The sequence below is a fragment of the Aethalodelphis obliquidens genome, unplaced genomic scaffold (assembly GCF_003676395.1).
Source record: "Aethalodelphis obliquidens isolate GAN/ISIS:26980383/991018 unplaced genomic scaffold, ASM367639v1 scaffold4, whole genome shotgun sequence".
NCBI lineage: Eukaryota > Metazoa > Chordata > Mammalia > Artiodactyla > Delphinidae > Aethalodelphis > Aethalodelphis obliquidens.
This window is the reverse complement of record NW_020837948.1, coordinates 74,439,378-74,459,239: the sequence shown is the minus strand read 5'-3', so window position 1 is coordinate 74,459,239 and position 19,862 is coordinate 74,439,378. Positions and strand designations below refer to the sequence as shown.

Sequence of the window (19,862 nt, the reverse complement as noted above, 5' to 3'; positions counted from 1 at the left end):
TGCTGTGCAAAAGCTTGTAAGTTTGATTAGGTCCCATTTGCTTATTTTTGCTTTTATTTCTATTGACTTGGGAGAGTGATCTAAGAAAACATTGGTAAGATTATTTCAGAGAATGTTTTGCCTGTGTTCTCTTTTAGGAGTTTTTGATGTGATTTGAAAAGGGATTTTTTTTTTTAAACTTTCCCTTTCTGGTATTTCATTGTTAGTGTAAAGAAATGCAACAGATTTATGTATGTTAATCTTGTTCTGCTACTTTGCTGAATTTGTTTATCAGTTCTAGTAGTTTTTGTGTGGAGTCTTTAGGGTGTTCTATATATATTATGTCATCTGCATATAATGACAGTGTTACCTCTCCCTTTCCAATTTGGATATCTTTTATTTCTTTTTCTTGTCTGATTGCTGTGGCTAGGACTTTCAATACTATGTTGAATGGAAGTGGTGAGAGTGGGCATACTTGTCCTGTTCCAAATTTTAGCGTGAAGGTGTTGTTTTTCACTGTTGAGTATTATGTTGGCTGTGGGTTTGTCATAAATTGCTTTTGTTATGCTTAGGTATGTTCCCTCCATACCCACTTTGGTAAGAGTTTTTTTTATCATGAATGGGTGTTGAATTTTATCAAATGCTTTTTCTGAGTCTATTGAGATGATCATGTGGTTTTTGTCTTTTGTTTTGTTGATGTGGTGTGTCACATTGATTTTGTATGTGTTGAACCATTCTTGTGACCCTGGGATGAATCCAGCTTGATCATGGTGTATGATCCTTCTTATGTGTTGTTTGGATTCGGTTTGCTAATATTTTGTTGAGAACTTTTGCATCTATATTTGTCAAAGGTACTAGCCTATAATTTTCTTTTTTGGTAGTGTCTTTGTCTGGTATCAGGGTGATGGTGGCTTCATAAAATCACTTTGGGAGTATTCCCTCTTCTCAGTCTTTTGGAAGAGTTCAAGAAAGATTGGTACAAGTTCTTCTTTGTATGTTTGATAGAATTCTCCAGTGAAGCCATCCAGTCCTGGACTTTTGTTTGCAGGGAGTTTTTAAATTACAGTTTCTATTTCACTTACAGTGATCAGTCTGTTCAAATTATCTGTTTTGTCTTGATTCAGTTTTGGTGGGCTGTATGTTTCTAGAAACTTGTCCATTTCTTCTAGGTTGTCCAATTTGTTGGCATATAATAGTCTATAGTATTCTTTTATTTTTTTTTGTATTTCTGCAGTGTTAGTTGGTATTTATCCTCTTTCATTTCTTACTTTGTTTATTTTGGGTCCTCTGTCTCTTCTTCTTGGTGAGCCTGGCCAGAGGTTTCTTGATTTTGTTTATCATTTCAAAAAAACCAGATCTTGGTTTTATTGATTTTTTCTTTTTTTTTCTTTTTGTAGTACACGGGCCTCTCACTGTTGTGGCCTCTCCCATTGCGGAACACATGCTCCGGATGTGCAGGCTCAGCGGCCATGGCTCACGGGCCCAGCCGCTCCGCAGCATGTGGGATCTTCCCGAACCGGGGCACGAACCTGTGTCCCCTGCATCGGCAGGCGGACTCTTAACCACTGCGCCACCAGGGAAGCCCTCTGTTGTTTTTTTAATCTCTGTTTTATTTATTTCCTCTTTGATCTATATTATTTCTCTCCTTGTGACTGTAGTTTTTGTTCTTCTTTTTCTAATTCTTTTAGATGGTAGGTTAGGTTGCTTGTTTGAGAGTTTTTCTTGTTTTTTGAGGAAGGCCTATATCACAATAAACTTCCCTCTTAGATTTTGTGTGTTTGTGTTTTTGTTGTCATTTGTCTCAAGGTATTTTTAAAATTTACTCTTTGATCTCATTGTTGACCCATTGGTTTTTGTCATAGCATGTTGTTTAGTCTCCTTGTAATCATTTTTTTCTTGTTTCTCTTTCTGTGATTGATTTCTGGTTTCATGCCATTGTGGTCAGAAAAGATGCTTGAAATAATTTCTATCATCTAAAATGTGTTGAGGCTTGTTTTGTGTCTTGGTATGGGTCTAACCTAGAGAATGTTCCACGTGTGCTTGGAAAGAATGTGTAGTGTGTATATATTTTGACCGTAATGTCCTGAAAATATCAATTAAGTCTAATTGTTCTATTGTGTCATTTAGGACCTCTGTTGTCTTATTGATTTTCAGTCTGGAAGATCTGTCCGTTGATGTCAGTGGGGTGTTAAAGTCTCCTACTATTATTGTATTCCCATCCATTTCTCCCTTTATGTCTGTTAGTATTTGTTTTATGTATTTAGATGCTCCTACATTGGCTGTATATATGTTAATGAGTGTAATATCCTTTTCTTGTATTGATCCTTTTATCATTATATAGTGTCCTTCTTTAGCTTTCTTTATGGCTTTTGTTTTAAAGTTGATTTTGTCTGATATGAGTATTGCTACCCCCACTTTCTTGTCATTTTCATTTGCATGAAATATCTTTTTTCCATCTCCTCACTTTCAGTCTATGTGTGTCCTCCATCCTAAAGTGGGTTATTGGTTTCCTAAAGAGCTAGGTTTTGGTTTTGTTGAGCCGCTATTATATGTTTGTTTCTCCTATTTCATTAATTTCTGCTCTTACCATTTTTTTCCTCCTTTACTTTTGTGTGATTTATTTTGTTCTTTTTCTAACATTCCTATTAGTTGAGATGGCTGTTTAGCTCATTAATTTTGAGTTCTTTTTTTTTTTTTGAGTTCCTTTTTTTTGTATAAAAATTTAAGTTCTGATATATGTCATTTTTATCATACAATTCTAAGTATTTCTAAAGTTCCATTGTAATTTTTTTCTTTGCACTATGTTATATAGAAGTGTTTTAGAAATACATTTCCAAATGTAAGAGGATTTTAATCAAGTTTTTTTGGTATTTAATAATTTCTAATTTTTTTAAATTGACGTATACTTGAGTTATAATACCATATTAGTTTCAGGTATATAACAGTGATTTGATTTTTTTTGGGTTACACACCATACAAAGTTAATATAAGACATTGACTATATTCTCTGTGCTATACATTACATCCCTGTAACTTATTTATTTTATAACTGGTAGTTCGTACCTCTTAATCCCCTTCACCTATTTCGTACCTTCCCCCACCCCTCTCCCATCTGGCAAACCACTATTTGTTTTCTGTATCTGTTACTCTTTCTGTTTTGTGTATTTGTTTGCTTGTTTTGTTTTTTAGATTTCACATATAAGTGAAAATATACAGTATTTGTCTTTCTTTTGGTAACTTCCAAATTGATTGCATTGCAATTAGAGAATTTTGTGTATATGATATTGATTTTTGAAATTGTTGAATTTGCATTTTGGCCTTCCATGTGGCCAGTTTTTATGAACATTCTATTGTTGAATGTCAACTTCTTTAATGTTTTTAGTTCTGTGAATGTGCACAGTGTTCTGTGAATGACTGTAATTTACCTGTTCTCCTTTGATTTTTTTTTTTGGCTATTATAGACAATGCTTATAAAAACATCTTTGTGTGTATCTGTTACCATCTGAGTATATCCACAGGGAAAATCATACTAGTATACTTCCAAAAAGTATTTTCTTTTAAAATCAATCAAGATTGATCCAGTTTATAGTTTCAATATTGTATATGATTTGTGCTTGTTTCGCTATGTCCTTGATTAGTCTCAGTATTAGCAAACTGTTTTCCAGTCAGTTGTGGTTGAGAAAATTATATCCTTTTTTTGATTTCCAATTTCTTTGGAAAGTGAGAGACGCTTTTTTTTTCTTTCTTTCTTTTGGAGAACTACCTATTCTTATTCATAGCCCATTTTTCTACTAGGCTTTTCATCTTTCTTAGTGCTATATAAAATTCTTCCTTTGCCACGTGGATGGCACTTTGAGAAGGTTTAAAGTTTGCTTACCACCAAGGTATTTTTTTGTTATTTTGACTTGCTTCAAATGTTATTTGCTTTAGAAATGGATGATGGATCTTCTCGAAGAGATCATTTCATGAGAAGCAGATTTGCCGCTGGGAGGAGTTTGGGAAACAGGGGTAAGTATCTTTCCCTAATCTTCTGTTAGATAGTTTTGAATAGTGGAATGAATAGAGGCCTTTATGGCTGTTTAGTGCAAGGTAAAATCTTTTATAACTTAGTGTACAGTAGACTTTGTTGGGATAATGAGTTTTTTTTTTTGATGTCTGTTATTTTTTGCTGCTTTACTTTTTTTTTTTTTTGCGGTACGCGGGCCTCTTACTGCCGCGGCCTCTCCTGCTGCAGAGCACAGGCTCCGGACGCGCAGGCCCAGCGGCCATGGCTCACGGGCCCAGCTGCTCCGCGGCACGTGGGATCCTCCTGGACCGGGGCACGAACCCGTGTCCCCTGCATTGGCAGGCGGACTCTCAACCACTGCGCCACCAGGGAAGCCCGCTGCTTTACTTTTTTTAAGATAGTAGGCAGTAGTTAAATTGATTAGATAGATTGGTTAAAGAGAGTTGCTTCCCAGAGCTTCTTCAGGTGTTGGTGATTATTGTTCCCAACAATTGGCATAGGAGGAATGTTTGTAAAAGCTCCAAAGATTATGGTGTGAAGGACTTCTTTCTTAAGTTTTATATTTCTCAAGAAGAGGAAGTATGGAAAGCAGTTCTGTTAACTCATTAATATTAAGAGGTTGTTTTCCAAAAATTGGAATTTTTTGTTGTTAGTTTTAGAACAACCAGTGCTAGATTTGACAGATAATGACCCAGCAAAATACCTTCCTCCAGTCCATTTGATATTAAAATGCTGAAAATATTCTGCACTATGTTTTATTATAGTTCAACAAAATATTTATTATTAGAGCCTCAAATTAAATGGTCATATGGATTTTTAAATCAATTTATTTCTTTTATGGGATGCTGTAAGCTAGGGTTAATTGGCAGTTTTAAATATACACGACACTTATTCTTGAACTTATTATTATTTTTTGAAAAACGTCAATCCTTCTAGATATTTTTATTCATTGGAAACTAAAGGTTGATGCATGTATTTCATTTGCCATTTGGAAAATTTAATATTTTTAGATACAGTTAACATAAATGTGAACTTTTATGTTTTGACATGTTTCTGCTACTAATGGAAATAATTTATTTGTTAAATATGTCTATATACATTTTGTTTTTTAAGCCTGCATATTAAGTAAGAGTCGTTGATGATTTGGAGCATGTAGTTGTGCTAAGAGGTTGAAGTGTGGGTTTTGTTTGCTACTACTAAGATTAGAAATACAAATACCTTAATATTATACTCAGGGAACTATTTAATATTTAGATATATTTTAAAATCCTAATTTAGAATGGGTTATAACTTTTTGATGAAGACTTCTAAACATTGTTGAATAAAACCTTTTTAAATGAGAAAGCCATCACTGAGAGAGACTTTACTATAAATTGTTAATTCCATATGTTGTAGGTTGAAATACATTAAATTTCTGATCAAAACTCTTTGTAAATGTTAATACTTTAAAAAGTTATCTTTGAAAAGAATCTGAAAAAGAATAAACATATGTGTATGTATAACTGAATCACTTTGCTGTACACCTGAAACTAATGCATTATAAATCATCTGTACTCCAATAAAATTAAAAGAAAAAAGAAAAAAAAGCTATCTTTAATACTACATATAATCCTGGAAATTCATAGAAGACCCATGAGTATAACCCCTTTCCCGAATGATCCATTTAACATTTTCGCTATTTTCAATCTCTGTGATATTTGTTCTCAGAACTTGCATATCTAGTCACATGGTTTTGAAATTGACTCTTAATTGCTTAACATATATATTGATTAGCTTTTTATCTTCTGTGAAGTATGGCCTAAAAAGCCTTAACTTCCTGAATCACACACTTCTTTAGAATCTGATGAAAATACTGATAGTTGCATATATGCAATTTTGCATTTGGCATTAGGAGTTTCACAGATCCCTTAACTCCTCTGAACTAGGATATTACAGATGGAGGTAAGACAGTTTATGAGGATCACAAGATAATGATAGTTAATCCCAATGATAGTTTGAAGTGGCAGTTTATGATGTTTTGGATGTCTGTTCTAAGTTTTTGTTTTAAATACCTGTGCTGCTTGCCATAGCAACTATGCCCTCAAAATTCTTAATTTAGTGGTAGAGAAACACATGGAAAGAAATATTGCTAAAAAAGAGATACACATAGTGTATTGTGGGAATGTGACTGAAGGATTGACTATGGCTGGAGGACTGAAGGAGGACTTCACTGAAGAGGTGGCTTTTGAACCCGGCTTTTGAAGAGTGAAAAGAATTTTGCTAGGAAAAATATGGGAAGTTGTTTTATGAATTAAAATGTTGGGTGTTCAGAGCCATGTAGTGGGGGATAAAGCTAATAAGGCTGATATGAGGACATACTATGGAGGGGTGGGAGGTAAAGGGGAGTGGTATTCATGGCATTTTTTTCTTTATTATGTAGTCCCTTCCTAATTTTAATTTTAAAAAGTGGAAAGACTGAGAGCGACTGAAGTACTAGAAAAATGAATAAGTAACAATAATTACAGGACAGCAGTGTAAAATTTTCAGTAGCAATGACTTTCACATAGGGGTATAATGTAAATAGCTATCAGGGTGAGGTTTCAATATATAGAAAATCAGAGTTGAATTTCTTGATTAAAGGTCACTAGTAAAATAACACCTAGTAGACAGTTGTATTTCACCAATAGTATATTTGTTTTTACTTTGGTGTAATTTAATGATTTTAAAAAGTTGCAGGTGTATTTTATCTTTATAAGTTCCTGTACTACTCTCTCCCTGTCCTTGGGAGTTCCCTTAACCCACAGATTCATTTAATTCCTAGTTATTGATGGCACACTTGATTTTGTATGTTGAAGAGTTTTAACTCTCTCTGAACTTTTTCAGATCCTGGCGAGTCTAATACAAGAGAGAATACATCCACAGTGGGTGGCTTTAGAGTTGGAAGGAGTTTTGGAAACAGAGGTAACCTGCTTATGATATCTTACAATCAAAACTTAAGTGACCCCAAGTTTTATAGTCTTTGAATTCTGTTTCCCTTTAATATACATAGAAAGTGTGTGCCTTTCCCAAGACTTTGTGGAGATCACAAGGGAGTGCTTTCACTTTCCTAGTCATAGTTTAGAGCAGCAGTTTATGCTGCTTTGGATGTGTCTGCTACTCTATTTCGCTTTTTTTTTTTTCTTTTTAATAGCCATGCTACTTGCTGCAACATCTCTTCAAATTGATTTACCCCACAGGTGAACCCCAGTTCTTTTCTACTATACTCATGACTTGCTTTCCCTGCTCCCACAAGCAAGAGATCTATCTTATACTTCCAAAGGTGAATCTGAGTCGCCATCTTTACTTGAGCAAAGAACCAGTAGAAGCTTTGAAATTACATTTTTTTCCATAAAAACTTTAAAAACTGTAAAGTAGAACTTAGGTAAGAGTTTAAGATCAAGACCAGTAGTGTGTAGGTGGAAGACTTTCTCAAGCATTTTGGAGACCCAGCACTTGACTTTTCTGGGAGAGGTGTATGGAGGGGAAGGGGCAATTGTAGAGGGCAGTAGAACGTAATCCTTTTCTGAACCAACTTCAAAGATTGCAAATATTTAAATGAATAAAATAACTCAAAATTCAAGTTTTGTGATATATAGTCTTTTTGTAGGGATTATCTTTATTTTGAAATTACATATCTGTTCAAGGAAAAAGTATCATCCAATCATATATTGAGGTCAAAGGGTACTTATTTTTTATATGCTAATTGGGTATTAAATTTCCAAGAGGTTTAATGCTGGAGGGTACATAGGTTTGTTGAACCTGAGATGTTAAATGACTTTACATGTAGACATTTTGCATATATATGTATTTTTAAATTTATTTTTTATTTATTTACTTTTGGCTGTGTTGGGTCTTCATTGCTGTGCAGGCTTTCTCTAGTTGCAGTGAGCGGGGATTACTCTATTGCGGAGCATGGGCTCTAGGCGTGCGGACTTCAGTAGTCGTGGCACGCGGGCTCAGGAATTGTGGTTCGTGGGCTCTAGAGCACCGGTTCAGTAGTTGTGGCACACAGGCTTAGTTGCTCCGCGGCATGTGGGATCTTCCCTGACCAGGGCTTGAACCCGTGTTCCCTGCATTGGCAGACGGATTCTTAACTACTGTGCCACCAGGGAAGTCCCTGAATATAAATTTAACATCTGTCAAACAGTAACTGATTGGTCTCTGTAGTACCAAAGCCATAATTTAATGTATTTTATTATTTAGGTTAGATACTAATTGATACGCATTGCATATTGACATTAGTTTTTTGTTTTTTTTTTGCGACATGTGGGCCTCTCACTGTTGTGGCCCCTCCCGCTGCGGAGCACAGGCTCCAGACGCGCAGGCTCAGCGGCCATGGCTCACGGGCCCAGCCGCTCCGTGGCATGTGAGATGTTCCCGGACTGGGGCACGAACCCGTGTCCCCTGCATCAGCAGGAGGACTCTCAACCACTGCGCCACCAGGGAAGCCCTGACATTAGTTTTAACTTACATTATTCCCTGAGTATCTCTGCAGTAAAGATCATTTTATCAAGACTCAAATTTTTAAAATTTTATGAATTGTTTTGATGGATGCTTTTAAAATGAATTTTAGAGATATATCTATATGCTCCAGAGATGCATAAATCTGGAGATACAAGTTTTTTATTAAATGAGAAATTTGAAAGCAGAGCTTGATGAAAGATTGTTTCTTTAAAATTTTATAAACAAAAAGAAGTTGGCAGAATTTCCTTGTTATTGAGAAGGGGAAAATTATTGAATATTGAATTATAATTTAGTTGTATTGTCCTCCAGCAGATGAAGAGATTACAAGTTAATTTATAAAGTTTAAAAAGTTTTTATATTTTGAATAGAAAGTACATAGTGGTTATAGTGATATATATACACACACACAGCCATGTACGTATAGAGGAATATGTGACATTTGAGGTAATATAAGATTGGCTGGTATTTTAATAAACTGACACAGGAAGAAGTTGTCATACAATGTGTATGAATTCTCATTCACTATTTATATATACAGTTGTATGTGGTTTATACTGTTTTAAAGGGGCATCAAGACTAGAAGTCCCTGTAAAGAGAGTGTTTCTTTGTTTCTATGTTTCTCTTTCTTTCTTTCTTTCTTTCTTCTACAAAGGTATAGGTAATTGTTGTTTTCAGAAATGTGCAAGTTTAATTTTATATTTTTTGTAGGTTTTTCAAATAACAAGTTTGAAGAAGGTGATAGCTCTGGTTTCTGGAGAGGTAAGTTCATTGTTTTTTGTAGTGACTTTAAGAATTTAGTGTCCAGAGTACATGCTAAAGAGAAACTAAGATTAATTATCTTAGTCTGTTCCAGTTCTATTTTATTTAAACCCATTTTATAAAGCAGCTATAGCCAGAGCCTTAACCAAGAGTTCAGCCATCCTAATTTGGCCTATTGTCACCTGCCTTAATTAATCTATAAAGTGCAACTTTTGAATGCTGTGCTTCCTTAAGAAAAAGAGGATAGTAGAAAGAGCAAGTCAAGAATCAGAATTTCAATAAAGATGTAAAAAAAAAAAAAGAATAGCTAAAACAATTTGTGAAGGAAGATTAAAATGGGAGGAATTAATCTACCCAATTTCAAGATTTTGCAGTAATGATGGAGGGTAGATACATAGATCAATGGAATGGAATAGAGAACCCAGAAATAGACTGACATAAATACATTTTACTTGTTTTTGACAGCAGTGCAAAAGCTATCAAGGAAGAATAGACTTTTCAAAAAATGGTACTGAAACAGTTGGACATCCCTCAACAAAAACAAACAAAAAATGAACCTTAAGCTAAACCTCCACACCTTACATAAAAATTAAGTCAAAGTGGATCATAATCTTAAATGTAAAAGCAGGACATTTTTAGAAAAAAAAATAGAAAATCTTTGGCATCTAGAACTAGGTGAATAATTCTTAGACTTGACACTGCAAGTATGATCAATAAAAGCAAAAACTGATAAATTGAATCTCATCAAAATGAGTTAAAAATGCTTCATAGAAGATCCTTTTAAGTGGATGAAAACTAAAATTACACAGTGGGAAAACATATGTGAAAATCCCATATGAGACAAATGACTTGTATCTATAATATACAAAGAACCCTCCAAACAACTTAAAAAAATCCAACTAGAAAATAGGCAGAAGACAGGAACAGACATTTCATGGAAGAGAATATACACATGGCAAAGAAGCACATGAAAAGATGCTCAACATCATTAGCCATTAGGGAAATGCAAATTAAGACCATAATGAGATATCAGAGAATAACTAAAATTAAAGTATAGTGACAACATCAAATGCTGGTGAGTACGTATAAAAATTATATCACATCACTGGTGGGAAAATAAAATGGTTTTAGCCACTCTGAAAAAAAAAACGAATCAGAATTCCAGTTTCATATATAAATATAGTTTGAGACATATAGGTCTTTATTCAGATTCATGAGACTGTGGATCACTGCTGAAATCAAAGACATTTCTGTCAAAGGTACTGACACTCTGGTTTGGAGGAATACAGAGAATGATGAGAATAGAGTAATGTTACCATAAGGTAGACTACAATAATTAACATTACTCTTCCAGGAGAGCCTGGTTGAGTAGATTTGGGTGAGGCCCTGGAACCTGTATTTAAAAAGCATCCCTGGTGACTCTGATGCCTCTTTTGTTTGGTAACCACTGATCTATGGAATCTTTATAACATAATACACTTTGGAGTTCCAAACTTTGTTTCATGTCCCTGCTCTGCTATCTGCTAGTTGAATAACATAGAGCGAGTTGCTTAATTTCTCGGAGCCACAATTTCCTCTTCTGTAGAATGGAGACCATTCATTTTGTAGCTTGTTAGGCACAGTAAATGAGAATGTGTGTAAAAGCACGAAGCTTAGTCCCAGACACATTCATGGTAACCAGTAAATGTCATCTATCTTCATTAAATATTTGAAACTTGATCTTTTTTTTTTTTTTGAAACTTGATCTTAACTGTGATTCTCAAAATCAAAACCAAACCTAGACCTGATCACCTTAAAACCCTTTTGGAACATGGTGGGGTTTTAATATATCAGTTAAGACTGCTTCTCCAAACTACTCTGTCTCATTCTCCCTGCTTTTGTCTGCTTTTTCTCCTATCCTCTTTTAATGAAAACATAATGTAACATACAACTAATATTTGAGAGAAGAAAAACATCACCATTTTTATCCTTTTCCATTTCTCCTTGTCCTAGTTTTCCAACTTTTAATTAGTATTCAAGATCATTTCTACTCACCAAAGACATTCCTTCCTCCCCAGTTGATTCTTTAGTGATGAGCCAGAGTGCTTTTGAGCACAAATTCCAATTTCTCACAGCACTTGAGAGAACTTCTCTCCTCCAAAATGGTCTACTTTCTTCCTTTGATCTATTTACTTCTTTTTTTTTTTAACATCTTTATTGGAGTATAATTGCTTTACAATGGTGTGTTAGTTTCTGCTTTATAACAAAGTGAATCAGTTATACATATGTTCCCATATCTCTTCCCTCTTGTGTATCCCTCCCCCGCACCCTTCCTTTCCTTATTTACTTCTATTCTCAGTTTTAGTTCCCCTATACTAAAAAACTGTGTATATTCCTAAAAATTTCTTTCACTCTCACAGTTGTTGGCAAGCCCAGGAGCAGGTTTTGCTATCATTATAGAAGCTTTTTCTCTGCACACAGATGTATAGAGTGTTCTGTGGTTATTTTCTCTGCAATCTCATGTCCCATAGCTGGTATAGTATGGCGATAAGGAGCTCAGACACCTTGGATTTGAGACCCAGATGCTCCTCCTGTCAGTTGTATTATCTTAAAAAATTCTGCATTTCTTTTTCTTTGTTTATAATTTGAGGATAATACCCACCTCGTAAGGTTTTTGTGAGGACTTAAAAAGTTAAAACAGACTTCATTTAGAGCAGTGCCAGACAGATACTAAGTTCTATTTGTTGTTATTACTATTATTTTTATATAATTAATAGATTATAACTGATCTTGGGATCATCGTCTCATTTTTGTTTGCGCTTGGCTTTATTTTTTAAGCTACAGAAATAATTTTTTTAATTTTTAATTTTGAAATTATTTGACTCAAAAGAAGTTTCGAAAATAGTACAGAGGGTTTCCTCCACCCTTCTTCTTCTAATGTAATTGTACCCTTCACCCAACTGCTAATGTCATCAGCCTATTTTAATTCCCAGTGTGGTAAAAATAGCTTTGGGCTTGTTTTAGAACAGTTGGCCAAAGATTGTATGAGACCTTTTTCTCCATGTCAGGCCCCAGATTAATTCATAGTTTTTTTTTTTCTGTAAGGCAATAAATATTAGCTAACGTCATCATTATTCCAGAATTATTATTCCAAGTATCTTTCCAAAATTCTTTCTTTACTGTTCAGCACGCTTGTCATATTATATCTTGCTTCTAAGAAAGTTGTCTTGATGTTAGATGGCTCTTCAGGAATATTTGTCAGTTGTTGATGTCAGCTCAAATAGGAGCCTGCAACAAGAGCTCTGGGCCATTGTTTATTACAAAACAATATTAATTGAGCAGATTAGTACTTTTGCGCAGAAACTTATCTGATAGCTTCTAATCTGTTCAGCCATTTGTGTCATCACTGGGACCTAAAGTTCTCAGGTGCTAAACGTTAGTGATATGTACAAAGATCCCTTGAAACCATCTCGGTATTTCCCAAACATGGCTTTATTGGAATCTTCTAGAAAGCTTAAAGTTATTACTAAAAGTTATAATTTTTTAATTTAGAAAAATCATCCATTCCTTGCTGTCACTCTACACGTTCAAAATAAACATCTCTGGGGGTGGGCTCTTTCCAACTTACTAATAATTTTTAGGCAGCCTTCAGTGTAGTGATCCTCATACCACTATTTAGAAACCCTGGTAATGTTACTTGATAATGTCACTAAAAACAGAAAACCAGGATATCCCCCAATTTCTCCATTAAGATGAATGGGAGAAAGTTTGCATATATTAAAAAAACACTGACATCTCAGATTTATTAAGAAAGACAAGTTACAGAAATAATGATGACGTTATAAGAAGAACAGTCATGCATTTCTGAGATCCCCACTACTTAATGGTTAGATATTTCTGAAACTGTTTCTACTTAAACTGATATTTATGAAATTCTTATTTTTTGGCTGTGCTCAGATTTGACAAATTATACGCTTAACATTTAATATTTAGATATATTAGGTGATTTCTATAGGGAATTGACTGAATAATGTCTTTGTATTTCTGTGGTTACAATTATTTTAAAAATTAAAATGTTCATATTTTAACTTATAAAGATTTTTATTTTTTCTTACTAATTTCTCTTGTGACAGTGCTATTCTTTAGATGCTACATTAATGTAAATACTAAAGTAATTATTTAGATGCTATTCACATGTTAAATTTTTATTCAAGAGTCTAATAATGACCGTGAAGATAATCAAACACGGAACAGAGGGTTTTCCAAGAGAGGCGGTAAGGACCATGTTTTGGAACAATTTGTACTTAAGACAGAGATACGAAACTGAAAACTACATTCCTTTTTATGGCTGAATACTACTATTCCATTGTATGTGTACTTTTTTTTGTTGTTTTTGCGGTACGCGGGCCTCTCACTGTTGTGGCCTCTCCTGTACTTTTTAAAATCCATTCATCTGTTGATGTACACTTGGGTTTCTTACTACTTTTGGCTGTTTTGAGTAATGCTTATGTGAACATTCATATACAGTTATCTGTTTGAGTCGCTGTTTTTGCATTTTTGGGGTATATGTCTAGAAGTGGAATTGCCAGGGAATGGGACTGTGGTAAGTTAAAATATGCCACAAAATCACTGCTCTTACCAAGAATCAGCCTTTTTTTTTTTTAACATCTTTATTGGAGTATAATTGCTTTACAGTGGTGTGTTAGTTTCTGTTTTATACAAAGTGAATCAGTTATACATATACATATGTTCCCATATCTCTTCCCTCTTAGATCTCCCTCCCTCCCACCCTCCCTATTGCACCCCTCTAGGTGGTCACAAAGCACCGAGCTGATCTCCCTGTGCTATACGGCTGCTTCCCACTAGCTATCTATTTTACGTTTGGTAGTGTATATATGTCCATGCCACTCTCTCACTTTGTCACAGCTTCCCCTTCCCCCTTCCCATATCCTCAAGTCCATTCTCTAGTAGGTCTGTGTCTTTCTTCCTGTCTTACCCCTAGGTTCTTCATGACCTTTTTATTTTTTCTTAGATTCCATATATATGTGTTAGCATACGGTATTTGTTTTTCTCTTTCTGACTTACTTCACTCTGTATGACAGACTCTAGGTCCATCCACGTCACTACAAATATCTCAATTTCGTTTCTTTTTATGGTTGAGTAATATTCCATTGTATATGTGTGCCACATCTTATTTTTTTGTTTATTTTTTCTTTTTTTTTTTTTTGCGGTACGCAGGCCTCTCACTGTTGTGGCCTCTCCCGTTGCGGAGCACAGGCTCCGGACCCGCAGGCTCAGCGGCCATGGCTCATGGGCCCAGCTGCTCGCGGCATGTGGGATCTTCCCGGACCGGGGCACGAACCCGTGTCCCCTGTATCGGCAGGCGGACTCTCAACCACTGTGCCATCAGGGAAGCCCTGTGCCACATCTTCTTTATCCATTCATCCAATGATGGACACTTAGGTTGCTTCCATGTCCTGGCTATTGTAAATAGAGCTGCAGTGAACATTTTGGTACATGACTCTTTTTGAATTACCGTTTTCTCAGGGTATATGCCCAGTAGTGGGATTGCCGGGTTGTATGGTAGTTCTATTTTTAGTTTTTTAAGGAGCCTCCATACTGTTCTCCATAGTGGCTGTATCAATTTACATTCCCACCAACAGTGCAAGAGGGTTCCCTTTTCTCCACACCCTCTCCAGCATTCATTGTTTGTAGATTTTTTGATGATGGCCATTCTGACCGGTGTGAGATGATATCTCATTGTAGTTTTGATTTGCATTTCTCTAATGATTAATGATGTTGAGCATTCTTTCATGTGTTTGTTAGCAATCTGTATATCTTCTTTGGAGAAACGTCTATTTAGGTCTTCTGCCCATTTTTGTATTGGGTTTGTTTTCTTGTTATTGAGCTGCATGAGCTGCTTGTAAATCTTGAAGATTAATCCTTTGTCAGTTGCTTCATTTGCAAATATTTTCTCCCATTCTGAGGGTTGTCTTTTGGTCTTCTTTATGGTTTCCTTTGCTGTGCAAAAGCTTTCAAGTTTCATTAGGTCCCATTTGTTTATTTTTGTTTTTATTTCCACTGTAGGAGGTGGGTCAAAAAGGATCTTGCTGTGATTTATGTCATAGAGTGTTCTGCCTATGTTTTCCTCTAACAGTTTGATAGTGCCTGGCCTTAATTTAGGTCTTTAATCCATTTTGAGTTTATTTTTGTGTATGGTGTTAAAGTGTTCTAATTTCATTCTTTTACATGTAGCTGTCCAGTTTTCCCAGCACCACTTACTGAAGAGGCTGTCTTCTCCACTGTGTATTCTTGCCTCCTTTATCAAAGATAAGGTGACCATATGTACGTGGGTTTATCTCTGGGCTTTCTATCCTGTTCCATTGATCTATATTTCTGTTTTTGTGCCAGTATTGTACTGTCTTGATTACTGTAGCTTTGTAGTATAGTCTGAAGTCAGGGAGCCTGATTCCTCCAGCTCCATTTTTCGTTCTCAAGATTGCTTTGGCTCTTCGGGGTCTTTTGTGTTTCCATACAAATTGTGAAATTTTTTGTTCTAGTTCTGTGAAAAATGCCAGTGGTAGTTTGATAGGGATTGCATTGAATCTGTAGATTGCTTTGGGTAGTAGAGTCATTTTCACAATGTTGATTCTTCCCATCCAAGAACATGGTATATCTCTCCATCTATTTGTATCATCTTCAATTTCTTTCATCCGTGTCTTATAATTTTCTGCATACAGGTCTTTTGTCTCCTTAGGTAGGTTTATTCCTAGATATTTTATTCTTTTTGTTGCAGTGGTAAATGGGAGTGTTTTCTTAACTTCATTTTCAGATTTTTCATCATTAGTGTATAGGAATGCCAGAGATTTCTGTGCATTAATTTTGTATCCTGCTACTTTACCAAATTCATTGATTAGCTCTAGTAGTTTTCTGGTAGCATCTTTAGGATTCTCTACGTGTAGTATCATGTCATCTGCAAACAGTGACAGCTTTACTTCTTCTTTTCTGATTTGGATTCCTTTTCTTTCTTTTTCTTCTCTGATGGCTGTGGCTAAAACTTCCAAAACGATGTTGAATAAGAGTGGTGAGAGTGGGCAACCTTTTCTTGTTCCTGATCTTAGTGGAAATGGTTTCAGTTTTTCACCACTGAGAATGATGTTGGCTGTGGGTTTCTCGTATATGGCCTTTATCATGTTGAGGAAAGTTCCCTCTATGCCTACTTTCTGGAGGGTTTTTATCACAAATGGGTGTTGAATTTTGTCGAAAGCTTTCTCTGCATCTATTGAGATGATCCTATGGTTTTTCTCCTTCAGTTTGTTAATATGGTGTATCACGTTGATTGATTTGAGTATATTGAAGAATCCTTGCATTCCTGGAATAAACCCCACTTGATCATGGTGCATGATCCTTTTAATGTGCTGTTGGATTCTTTTTGCTAGTATTTTGTTGCGGATTTTTGCATCTATGTTCATCAGTGATATTGGCCTGTAGTTTTCTTTCTTTGTGACATCTTTGTCTGGTTTTGATATCAGGGTGATGGTGGCCTTGTAGAATGAGTTTGGGAGTATTCCTCCCTCTGCTATATTTTGGAAAGTTTAAGAAGGATAGGTGTTAGGTCTTCTCTAAATGTTTGATAGAATTCACCTGTGAAGCCATCTGGTCTTGGGCTTTTGTTTGCTGGAAGATTTTTTTTTTTCTTTTTTTGCTGTACGCGGGCCTTTCACTGTTGTGGCCTCTCCTGTTGCGGAGCACAGGTTCCAGACACGCAGGCCCAGCGCCCATGGCTCACGGGTACCAGCCGCTCCGCGGCATGTGGGATCTTCCCAGACCAGGGCACGAACCCGTGTCCCCTGCATCGGCAGGTGGACTCTCACCCACTTCGACACCAGGGGAGCCCTGCTGGAAGATTTTTAATCACAGTTTTAATTTCAGTGCTTGTGATTGGTCTGTTCATATTTTCTATTACTTCCTGGTTCAGTCTCGGTAGATTGTGCATTTCCAAGAATTTGTCCATTTCTTCCAGGTTGTCCATTTTATTGGCATACAGTTGCTTGTAGTAATCTCTCATGATCCTTTGTATTTCTGCAGTGTCGGTTGTTACTTCTTATTTTTCATTTGTAATTCTATTGATTTGAGTCTTCACCCTTTTTTTCTTGATGAGTCTGGATAATGTTTTATCAATTTTGTTTATCTTCTCAAAGAACCAGCTTTTAGTTTTATTGATCTTTGCTCTCGTTTCCTTCATATCTTTTTCATTTATTTCTGATCTGATCTTTATGATTTCTTTCCTTTTGCTAACTTTGGGTTTTTTTTGTTCTTCTTTCTCTAATTGCTTTAGGTGCAAGGTTAGGTTGTTTATTCGAGATGCTTCCTGTTTCTTAAGGTAGGATTGTATTGCTATAAACTGCCCTCTTAGAACTGCTTTTGCTGCCTCCCATAGGTTTTGGGTCGTCGTGTCTCCATTGTCATTTGTTTCTAGGTGTTTTTTGATTTCTTCAGTGATCACTTCGTTATTAAGTAGTGTATTGTTTAGCCTCCACATGTTTGTATTTTTTACACATCTTTTCCTGTAATTGATATCTAGTCTCATAGCCTTGTGGTCAAAATCACTGCTCTTACCAAGAATCTGCCTTTTTTTAAAAAAAAGAAATGTTCCTTGGGTTGATGCAAGTCCTTGTTGAATTTTCAGTTTGGAAAATGTTAATTCTAACAGTTTTTTCAATTTTTTTTCTTCTTTGGAGTAGCAGCATTTGGAGTCCCTTACTTTGCCATTTTCATTGATATCAGTGATACATACCATTTAATAATTTTCATTTTGTTTGCTGGTATATAGAAATACAATTAACTTTTGTATATTGAAGGTTCAGTAACCTCACTAAACTTATGGTAAGTACTTTTTCTTCCCATGGATTGTGGAAATACCCTGTTAATGGTGCAGTTGTGGCAACTTTGAGTGTTTTACAACTGTCATTTTTTCCTTTTAGTCATTTTTAGTTTTTACTCCCAAAGCAAGTAGCAGGTTTTTAAAATACTGTAGTATATCTATTTATACTAATGAAGTTGAACATTTATAGGTCACATACAGCGTTTCTTTTTAGTAACTATCTGTTAATGGCTTAAAATAGTAAAGTCATTGAATATGCAAGACTTGAATTAACTTGGCCACCATGTCCCCAGTATTTCTTTCTTGTTGTTTTGTGTTGTTTTTGCGTGTATGTTTTAATATTATAGGCTGTCAAGATGGAAATGATTCAGAAGCTTCAGGGTCATCCAGAAGAGGTGGAAGAGGTAGTTTCCGAGGTTGCTGTGGAGGGTTTGTTCTAGGAAGTCCAAGTTAGTGGTGGATTGCAAATAGTGTGTTCATTTATTACGAAAGAAATGATAAAAAATAATACTTATCATATAAGGTTGTTATGATGATTATATGAGAATAGTTAAGCATAGTGGTTGGTACATAATCACTTATATTGTATAAAATATTATTTTTTAGACACATGTAATTCCTTACAGTTAAGTGGGAATATATGAATCTTTTTAGCAGTGTGTGTGACTCATTTCTTTAATATTACATACTGTGAAGCATTTTAGAGCTTTGATAAAGATGGCTGACCTTACAAATAGGTGGCCTTCTCTATGGCTCTGTGTCCCATTATACCTCTTTTATACCAATGTGGCTTTCTACCTAAATTCTACCAGTCATCATTCCTTGGTGCTAAGGTATTGTTTTCTGAAGTCACTGTTGGAATGCATTTGTCACTTAACAGAGGAGGACAGAATAGTGGAAGCTAAAAACATAAATTGTAATAATGATTTAATAGATGTATAGTGGATTAGTGAATTGTCACTTTAAAAAAAGTGAAGGGATCTGGAGGGTTGCTGTTCAGGACTGATAAAGTTTGATTTGGGAACTGTGGGTGCAAGGGGTGCTTTTCCGGAGAATAAGCAGTGAGATTATGTAATGTGAAATTTCTGGGGGCAGTAACCATGCTGTTTTTCAGAGGTAATTTAACTTTTGCTTATATCATATTTTGGTGTAGTATTGACCCTAACTACTTTTATAAAATAATTTTAATAAAATAAAAATTTTAAGGAAGTAATTTGTAATTGAAGGAAATAATTTGTGGAGAAATTCTTTTGTGTGCTTCCTAGAAAAATACTGTAATTCCTGTTAAATTTAGATTATTTTATTCTGCATCTTTTTAACCTATGGCACCATAAGTTGATTTTTTTTCTTTGCTGCATGATTTAAAAGCTTCTTAAAAGTAACATAATCTAAATTTATTATCTGTAAATCTAGATAGCAAATATGAACAAGATGAGGGGACCCAGTGCACTGGTGGCATTTTTGGCTCTAGAAGATCAGCATTAACTGGTGTAGGTGAGAAATAGAATTTATTACTGAATATTAATCATTCACATTTGCTTTTATCTCTAGGATTAATAAACCTAATATATATGTTTAAGTGTACTAGATTGGCTCATGATTTTCTCTGCTTTTTAGATTTGTAGGCAAAAATACATGGACAGTTTTGCCTCCCTTACAAAGTTTGTGCTCTGTGAATTATTTCTTCTTTCTTATCTACCAGTTAATTTGAGTTATAAATTATACTTTTAATTGGAGGAAGGAAAATGAAGTTTGCTTTGATTTCAAAGAAAG

The 19,862-nt window shown here is 35.2% G+C and overlaps 1 protein-coding gene across 1 annotated transcript in view; it reads left to right on the top strand.

The window, feature by feature from the left end:
- The window catches only part of DDX4 (DEAD-box helicase 4), a 68,504-nt gene that overhangs the window by 23,137 nt on the left and 25,505 nt on the right, over nt 1–19,862 (top strand). The window contains exons 4-9 of the mRNA XM_027101094.1: nt 3,910–3,987; nt 6,848–6,925; nt 9,176–9,226; nt 13,420–13,479; nt 18,437–18,538; nt 19,503–19,583. Of these exons, the coding sequence (XP_026956895.1) occupies nt 3,910–3,987; nt 6,848–6,925; nt 9,176–9,226; nt 13,420–13,479; nt 18,437–18,538; nt 19,503–19,583 (450 nt within the window). The remainder of the gene's footprint in view (nt 1–3,909; nt 3,988–6,847; nt 6,926–9,175; nt 9,227–13,419; nt 13,480–18,436; nt 18,539–19,502; nt 19,584–19,862) is intronic.